We start from the raw sequence: 9,669 nt of genomic DNA, 5'->3' as shown, positions 1-9,669 counted from the left end.
CACTAGGCCAAACTAGAATTTCCTGAAAATGCTTCTCGTCAGTGCAGAGCATCAATAAGACTTTCACCAAGTAGACACATTGAACAGGTTATTTGGGGGTACTCCAGTGATAGACTGTCTGATCGCAGGAGGTTCGACCCCCCCCACCCCCCCCGTTGATCTCTTCAGAACAGGGCCCAACATTTTCCCAGCAGAAAGCTCCAGCCTCCATTTTCCAAGACATACTGCAGCGGTGTGTCGGAATCGCGTGTCGGAAGGTAGTGGGAGCATTCAGCAAGAAAAGTCAAGCTCCGTTTTGGAGATCGTGGGGGATCCGACACTTATCCACTATGCTGTGGATGGGGAATACGTTTTTCGTGGAGTACAATAGGGCGCAAACTTTTTTCCATAAGTGCATATGCTTTTTTCCCTATAATACTCCTTACACCAGTTTGGCGGTCTTTCCAGACAAGCAACCTTGGATTAAATGGGTTTTCCACTTTTTTCTATTGATTGCCTATACCAGTGTTTCCCAACCATGCTGCCTCCAGTTGTTGCAAAAAATTTCAACTCCTAGCATGTCCGGTTGTAGTTTTGTAACAGCTTGAGGCACTCTGATTGGGAAACGCTGGCCTATCCTCAGCTCCCATTAAAGTGAATAAGAGGTTGCAGTAACCCAGCAAGGCCAATACACAATGTACGGCGCTGTCTGCTTATGGCTCTATTTACTGTATATGCATGCGCCGCAACTCACCAAAACAGATGATTGGTGGGAAATAGGTCATAACACCTAGTGTAATAACAGCAAACATCTCAAGTTTTGTCATTCCGCATTTATGCAGAAAAGGCACAAAAATATTAACAATAAATAAATAACATTGTAGATGGACATATATATAAAAAAAAAAAAAACATTTGTAGAAGTCAATTCAAAATGGCCGATCCATTGCTAACCTTCTGGATGACACGAGAAAACATCAGGTCAACATAAGTGTACAGTATAACGAAGAAAGCTATATTGGCCAATGGCTGGTCGGTATTAAAATGGTGGGCTTTGATACAAAATATACTTTTTTATTAAAAATCTGTCAATGAATTATAAAGATAAGAACCCCCCCCCCAAACACTGCTTCAGTTGGCGGCTGTAAGTGTGGTTAATGGGAATGTTTGTTGGTGTGTCCATTGGGCAGGTGTAGGCTGTATTCGTTGATGACAACAGTCGCATTCTTCAACATCTCATAGAACATGGACAGAGTCTTTTGGTAAAGATTCCGGTTTAGGACAAAGGAACGGAAAAGGTTAACAGGTTCTGCTCCTCGAAAGTGATCGGGAAGGTTGACGTTGTCCGGAAGTTTGCTGTTCCCAACCATGAAGTGGTGGAGCTTCTTCTCCAAGAGACTTTTCTCCAAGTTCTTGAACATGTCTCGTAATCGGTCCTCCAGCAAGACGTTGCTCCAATCTGAACAGGGTCGACTAAGAAGGAGATGCATAAGGACGGTCTTTAGGTGGTATGTGGTGAGACCGCTCGGTCCGCTTATGTGACACTGCTTGGAATAGAGAAAAGTCATGATCTGTAGGCAGTTGAGGTGGCATGAATTGTCTGGGAGCTTTTTCGCAAAGTCCTTGAGGAACCTTCTCTCGTAAACTGCAAAAGATATCATCCAGTAGATACCTGAGAGGTCTTCCCGTGGCATGCTGGGAAAATGGGAAATAAAATAGAGGTCCGTGTCCTCATACTGAACCACGGGGGTTATGTTGAAGATGATGACTTTTCCAGACTTGAATTTGACTCTCAAAGCTCCGGGAGAGTCCAAGTTGCTGAAGGTGAGCTCGAACTCATACTTGTGGGAAATTTTGCTCCAGGCTTTAGTCAATGCTGTCTGGAACCATTTCATGACCTGGTCAATGTCCAGGTAGTTGGTGTTTCTAGAACACAGCAGGTTCACGTCCTTGTTCACTTTTGTATTGTTGGTGGGATTGTGTAGAAGACACAACATGTCTTCTCCAAGTCTTTTTTTGTTACATACACAGCCCGATGGTTCATCGTCCGGACCACGGACAAGAATGGTTCCATAACTTTGTTTGTCTGGACCGATGGAGGGATCAGAGACCCACGGCTGGCACTTGAAGTGATACGGTTGTGGAGGTGAAAATGGTACCAGTAGGTCACAGATCAGTGGCTTGTTGAGCCTCCAGTTTTCGTACATACTTCCAATACAGATGCTGTCTTCGACCTCCATGTCGGTATCGCGATTGCACAGACTTCTTAACGCCTCAAGAAGGTCATCTGCAAAACCTTCTACAAACTCCCTGCTTCTCAAGGCATCGTGGGTAGTGGCTCGGATGTATTGGTCATAAAAGATAGCCAGCATTGGCTTGTTAGGCAGAGACACGCCATGACAGTTATTTCCTAAGAACATTAGGTCATCGTCCTCTTTGCTTTGCTCATGGGAGTTGTTGTCCTTGAAGTCCTGTCTCCATACTTCAATCATCAGGAATATGACCATAGACACTGTGCTCCACAGGTCCCACCCTGCTCCACCCTCGGACTCTTTGCCCTCGGTCTCAGTTCGATCTTCTGCTGGTTTCTCATGATGGGAAAAAAGTTGCTCCAGGTCCAGCTGCTGTTTTTTTAGGTCTTGTTCTCTCTCCCGTAACCTCTCCACAATAAGGTCATCACTAACAGGAAGGGTCGTGTCATTATTTGGGAAGAGGAGCGGATGATTGACAATGGCGGTCATCACCACAAGGCCCACCTTAAATATCCCAGAATGCATTGTGCTCCTAAAGAGAAAGAGAAGGATGTTATATGCAAAGTCAGATATCTTAAAATACAAAATGCTGCAAGTGTCAACTTATCATTATCCTGTCCTCCAAGTGTCATCATCCTGTACCCCAAGTGTTATCATCCTGTACCCCAAGTGTCATTATCCTGTACCCCAAGTGTCACTATCCTGTACCCCAAGTGTTATCATCCTGTACCCCAAGGGTCATTATCCTGTACCCCAAGTGTCACTATCCTGTACCCCAAGTGTTATCATCCTGTACCCCAAGTGTCATTATCCTGTACCCCAAGTGTTATCATCCTGTACCCCAAGTGTTATCATCCTGTATCCCAAGTGTCATTATCCTGTACCCCAAGTGTCACTATCCTGTACCCCAAGTGTTATCATCCTGTACCCCAAGGGTCATTATCCTGTACCCCAAGTGTCACTATCCTGTACCCCAAGTGTTATCATCCTGTACCCCAAGTGTTATCATCCTGTACCCCAAGTGTCATTATCCTGTACCCCAAGTGTTATCATCCTGTACCCCAAGTGTTATCATTCTGTACCCCAAGTGTCATTATCCTGTACCCCAAGTGTTATCATCCTGTACCCCAAGTGTCATCATCCTGTACCCCGAGTTTTATCATCCTGTACCCCAAGTGTTATCATCCTGTACCCCGAGTGTCATCATCCTGTACCCCGAGTGTTATCATCCTGTACCCCAAGTGTTATCATCCTGTACCCCAAGTGTTATCATCCTGTACCCGAAGTGTTATCATCCTGTACCCCGAGTGTCATTATCCTGTACCCCGAGTGTTATCATCCTGTACCCCAAGTGTCATTATCCTGAACCCCAAGTGTCATTATTCTGAACCCCAAGTGTTATTATCCTGTACCCCAAGTGTTATCATCCTGTACCCCAAGTGTTATTATCCTGTACCCCAAGTATCACTATCCTGTACCCCAAGTGTTATCCTGTACCCCAAGTGTTATCCTGTACCCCAAGTGTTATCATTCTGTACCCCAAGTGTCATTATCCTGTACCCCATGTTATCATCCTGTACCCCAAGTGTCATTATCCTGTACCTCAAGTGTCATTATCCTGTACCCCAAGTATCATCATCCTGTACCCCGAGTGTTATCATCCTGTACCCCAAGTGTTATTATCTTGTACCCCAAGTGTTATCATCCTGTACCCCAAGTGTCATTATCCTGTACCCCAAGTGTTATCATCCTGTACCCCAAGTGTTATCATCCTGTACCCCAAGTGTTATCATCCTGTACCCCAAGTGTCATTATCCTGAACCCCAAGTGTCATTATCCTGTACCCCAAGTGTCATTATCCTGTACCCCAAGTGTTATCATCCTGTACCCCAAGTGTCATCATCCTGTCCCCCAAGTGTCATTATCCTGTACCCCAAGTGTTATCATCCTGTACCCCAAGTGTTATCATTCTGTACCCCAAGTGTTATTATCCTGTACCCCAAGTGTTATCATCCTGTACCCCAAGTGTTATTCTGTACCCCAAGTGTTATTATCCTGTACCCCAAGTATTATTATCCTGTACCCCAAGTGTCATCATCCTGTACCCCAAGTATTATTATCCTGTACCCCAAGTGTTATTCTGTACCCCAAGTGTTATTATCCTGTACCCCAAGTGTTATTATCCTGTACCCCAAGTGTTATCATCCTGTACCCCAAGTGTTATCATCCTGTACCCCAAGTGTTATCATCCTGTACCACAAGTGTTACCATCCTGTACCCCAAGTGTTACCATCCTGTACCCCAAGTGTTATCATCCTGTACCCCAAGTGTTATCATCCTGTACCCCGAGTGTTATCATCCTGTACCCCAAGTGTTATCATCCTGTACCCCAAGTGTCACTATCCTGTACCCCAAGTGTCACTATCCTGTACCCCAAGTGTTATTATCCTGTACCCCAAGTGTCACTATCCTGTACCCCAAGTGTTATTATCCTGTACCCCAAGTGTTATTATCCTGTACCCCAAGTGTCACTATCCTGTACCCCAAGTGTTATTATCCTGTACCCCAAGTGTTATTATCCTGTACCCCAAGTATCACTATCCTGTACCCCAAGTGTTATGGCTGCCCTTACAGCCCAGTAGCTCTATACATGATACACTAATAATAAACCGGCTCATGTCTGAGAATATAACCCCTTCCTCCCTGTCTATAGACATTATTAAGAGTTATGAGGCTTTTAGAGCTTTATAGGAACCAGAGTGTTAATCTTGTCTGCTGCCTGCACAGCTGTAGGAAGCCGCACTACACCCCGGGCTTCCTAAGTGCTACTTGTACCTAATATACACAGCTTCTTGGTCTGACTCCAGGAAGGGAGAGGCTGCAGACAACATCAGCTTTCTGCTACACTTTCACTAGTCACCAGGGGGAGGAGGCAAAACTACAACTCCCAGCATGCCCGGACAGCCATCGGCTGTCCGGGCATGCTGGGAGTTGTAGTTTTGCAACAGCTGAAGGGCCACAGTTTGGAGACCACTTCTCTAGAGTACCCTGAATATCCATGCATTACATAGACACCCCACGGAGTTCAATAGAAAAATGTGCAATACTTTAATTTCACCCCGTGGTGGCGCTGCAGGAGAACTGAACACTTTTTGCCAGGTCTCCTTATAGATTCCAGGTCTCCCTGCAAACCTTCTATTATTGCAGAACTACAACTCCCAGCATGCCCGGACAGCCAACAGTTTTAGTTTTGCAACAGCTGGATTGGATACCTCTTTTAACCTACCTGTTGCTCTTGAGTATGACACATAGCTGTTGCCCGATCACCCCCCATACACATGCATGTCTGGCTCGGCAGAGCATGCATGTGTTCTGAATAGGAAGAGGGGGAGAAAGCTGCTGCCAGACTGCATTGCTTCTGCAACTGAGTAAGACACATAAACTGGACATGCACTTCAGATAGCTGTCGCCCGATCACCCCCCATACACATGCATGGCCGGCTCGGCAGAGCATGCATGTGTTCTGCATAGGAAGAGGTGAGAAAGCCGCTGCCAGACTCCATTGCTTGTGCAGCTAAGTATGTGTTCAGAATAGAAAGGGGGGAGAAAGCCGCTGCCAGATTCCATTGCTTGTGCAGCTAAGTATGTGTTCTGAATAGAAAGGGGGGGGAGAAAGCCGCTGCCAGACTCCATTGCTTGTGCAGCTAAGTATGTGTTCAGAATAGAAAGGGGGGGGGAGAAAGCCGCTGCCAGACTCCAGAGGCAGAGCCTTATCTCCTTGAGACCAAAAAATATTAGGCAGTCATCCCACTACAATGAACAGTTTTAGCCAACTTTAATCTTTATTGCCAGGTTTAGATTGTAAGTTCTTGGGCCAACATTCAAACCCCAACCACTGTCTTCCCTTTACTGGCAACTTATTCTTCAAGTGTGCATACTGTTAAATGGGCACTGTCATTAGAAACACATTTTTGCTATTGCACTCTTTATGGTAAATAAAAAAATTAAGTTATCTGTTTTATTTGTGTTTAAAAAAGTTACCACTAGGTGTCTCCCTACTTGTCCAGAGCACATTTCCCCCCATCTCTTGCACAGACTTTGGACTCCTGCTGGCCTGGCAGAAGTCTAAAGTCAGGAAGTGCAGTCTGGAGTCCTGAGGGTGGTGTGTGTGTGTGTGCGCGCAGCCTTAGCCAATCATAGCTAATCTCCCACTAAACTGCTCTGGGCTGTGTGTAGCAGAGTGAGGGAGGAAGTTCTCCCCTGTATGGCTTCAGATGATGTCATCCCTCCTGGGGAACGCCCCTTCCCAGTCTGTGAATCTGACTGAGACAGAAAATACAGAGCAATATCAAGGTAGAAAACTAACAAATAATAAAAATAAAGGCAGGGGGTAGTTTACCATGATGGGGGCAGTGAAGTGGGAGGATTATAACATTTTACAAGATAATGACAGGAACTCTTTAATAAAGTCCATGATTTCTTCTATACCTGCTGTCAGTGAAAGGGATCGGAATTTGAAATTCAGCAGTGTGCACGGTGCAGCAGAATCTCATTGAAAACAATGGGTGGTGGTAACACCAGAATTCTGCTGTGTGAATAGGCCCTTAGTCTGGTTAAGAGAGATCAGCCTAAAGCCAGGGCAGGAGAGATGTGTTTATTTATCCATGTGTATAACCTACATACATAACACTGTAACGAAATGCAGCAAAACTAGTTCCAAGTGGGTGGCTCCATTTAAGGATGTAAACAACAGTGTTCCCATTCACTGACAGCAAACAGAGGTCTTGAAGGTGGTGAAGGGCAGACATTGTAGAACCTTTTATTAAAGGGGTACTCCGGTGGAAAACATTTTTTTTTTTCATATCAACTGGCTCCAGAAAGTTAAACAGATTTGAAAATGACTTCTATATAAAAATCTTAATCCTTCCAGTACTTATCAGCTGCTGTATTCTACAGAGGGAGTTGTGTAGTACTTTGAAGTCTGACCACAGTGCTCTCTGCTGACACCTCTGTCCATGTCAGGAACTGTCCAGAGTAGGAGCAAATCCTCATAGCAAACCTCTCCTGCTATGGACAGAGGTGTCAGCAGAGAGCACTGTGGTCAGACTGGAAAGAACTACAACTTTCTCTGTAGTATACAGCAGCTAAGTACTGGAAGGATTAAGATTTAATAGAAGAAATTAGCAAATCTATTTAACTTTCTGGAACCAGTTGATTTAAAAAAAAAAAAAAAAAATTCCACCGGAGGACCCCTTTAACGCAATTCATTAGAATTCACTCAGTGGCCCAGATTTATCAAACTGTGTGAGAGAAAGAGTGGAGTGATTTCCCACAGCAGCCAATCACAGCTCAGCTTTCACTTTACCAGAGCTCGTTAGCTGAGCTGTGATTGGTCGCTGTGGAAAAGTCCCTCCCCTTTTCTCTCACACAGTTTGATAAATCTGGGCCAGTGACTGTAAAGAGGAGAATAGTACAGGGTGAAAAACAAAACCACACGAACCACACGACTTAAAGTCACGCTCAACAAAAATGGTCGTTTGTACACGGAAAGCCCTTGTCTGCCCCTGGGTAACCTACTGTGACAATACATTTCAGTCAGGTAACTGCTGTCACAACACAAGTGGGTTTAAGTCAAGGGAGCTGCTGTGACATCATAACTATTGGTGTCAGGTGACTGTGGTGACATTATAACTATTTCTGTTAAGTAGATGCTGTTCCATCATAACTATTGCTGGTTATTTCTGTGAGGTAACTGCGGTGACATCATAACTATTGCTGTATATTTATGTGAGGTAACTGCGGTGACATTATAACTATTGCTGGTTATTTCTGTGAGGTAACTGCGGTGACATCATAACTATTTCTGTTAAGTAGATGCTGTTCCATCATAACTATTGCTGGTTATTTCTGTGAGGTAACTGCGGTGACATTATAATTATTTCTGTCAGGTAACTGAGATGACATCATAACAATTTCTGTGAGGTAACTGCAGTGACATCATAATTTCTGTATATTTCTGTGAGGTAACTGCTGTGACATAACAATTTCTGTGAGGTAACTGCTGTGACATAACTATTGCTGTGTATTTCTGTGAGGTAACTGCTGTGACATCATAACTATTGCTGTGTATTTCTGTGAGGTAACTGCTGTGACATCATAACTATTTCTGTGAGGTAACTGCTGTGACATCATAACTATTGCTGTGTATTTCTGTGAGGTAACTGCTGTGACATCATAATTATTGCTGTGTATTTCTGTGAGGTAACTGCTGTGACATCATAACTATTTCTGTCAGGTGACTGAATGTGACATCATAACTATTTCTGTCAGGTGACTGAGGTGACATCATAACTATTTCTGTGAGGTGACTGCTGTGACATCATAATTATTTCTGTATATTTTTGTCAGGTGACTGCTGTGACATCATAACTATTTCGGACATGCAGATGCTGTGACATTGTGGTGGCCCAGTACAGGATGGTGTGTCCCCGTACTTCTCCTGCCCTGTCAGGCAGATTCTCTCCATGTCCCCAGGGCCCCCTTTATGTGTTGTCCCCTATGTACATAAGTTGTATAATAAAATGTACTATTTCTTTAATAGCTGTTACCATGTGATTGTTACCCAGGAGGCACCTGTGACCAGGTGACCCCCCCCCCCCCCCAAGTGACCTATGGGCTCATATAAAAGCTCAAGGTCATCTTCATGTCAACTGTCAAGTCAGTCAAGTCAAGTCTTCTATATAGTGACCGTGGCCTGCACTAAAGTGTCTCTACACACTGCAAGTCCCAGCAAGCCTGCGGGGTCCCCCTGTGTCACTGGTCACCTCCGTGGGCCCTGGCTGTACTGTTTAGACTTTACCATCTGTCTACCCTCAGTAAAGCTACCTCTGTCCATCACTTGGCGTCGGTGTCTTCATTGCCCCCCCCCCCCCCCCCCCGTGCCTAACCCTGGACCAGCGGTATTACCTTTGGGTGGTTAAGGCTTAACCCCGCCCTGGCGTCACGACAAAAAGGGGTTAATACCATCTGCCCCCATGGTTACAACATCTGCCCTGCACTGCCCCCAGACACCACAACATCATAAATATTTTTATTACTATTTCTGTCAGGTGACCTGCTGTGACATCATAACTATTTCTGTCAGGTGACCTGCTGTGACATCATAACTATTTCTGTCAGGTGACCTGCTGTGACATCATAACTATTTCTGTCAGGTGACCTGCTGTGACATCATAACTATTTCTGTCAGGGTAGAGGTCCTATATCGTAGGAGACCCCTCAAAATATATTTCAATGGTTTATCCCAGTGTTTCCTAACCAGTGTGCCTCCTGCTGTTGCAAAACTGAAACTCCCAGCATGCCCAGACAGCCTTCGGCTGTCTGGGCATGCTGGGAGTTGCAGTTTTGCAACAGCTGGAGGCACCCCACTGCTATAAGG

The 9,669-nt window shown here is 45.0% G+C and overlaps 1 protein-coding gene across 12 annotated transcripts in view; it reads right to left on the bottom strand.

The window, feature by feature from the left end:
* Positions 1-224: 224 nt before the first annotated feature.
* The window catches only part of ITPRIP (inositol 1,4,5-trisphosphate receptor interacting protein), a 68,172-nt gene continuing 58,727 nt past the window's right edge, over positions 225-9,669 (bottom strand). For 9 of the 12 annotated variants that reach the window (XM_056531424.1, XM_056531423.1, XM_056531422.1 and 6 more), the window contains one exon: positions 226-2,763. In XM_056531424.1, coding sequence (XP_056387399.1) covers positions 1,134-2,763 — 1,630 coding nt within the window. In that variant the 3' untranslated portion in view covers positions 226-1,133. Of the gene's footprint in view, positions 2,764-9,669 lie in introns of all 12 variants that reach the window. The other 3 variants (XM_056531431.1, XM_056531433.1, XM_056531434.1) reach the window with 1 other exon arrangement.

This window comes from Hyla sarda, chromosome 7, assembly GCF_029499605.1.
Source record: "Hyla sarda isolate aHylSar1 chromosome 7, aHylSar1.hap1, whole genome shotgun sequence".
NCBI classification, from domain to species: domain Eukaryota; kingdom Metazoa; phylum Chordata; class Amphibia; order Anura; family Hylidae; genus Hyla; species Hyla sarda.
This window is presented reverse-complemented; position numbering and strand designations above follow the sequence as displayed.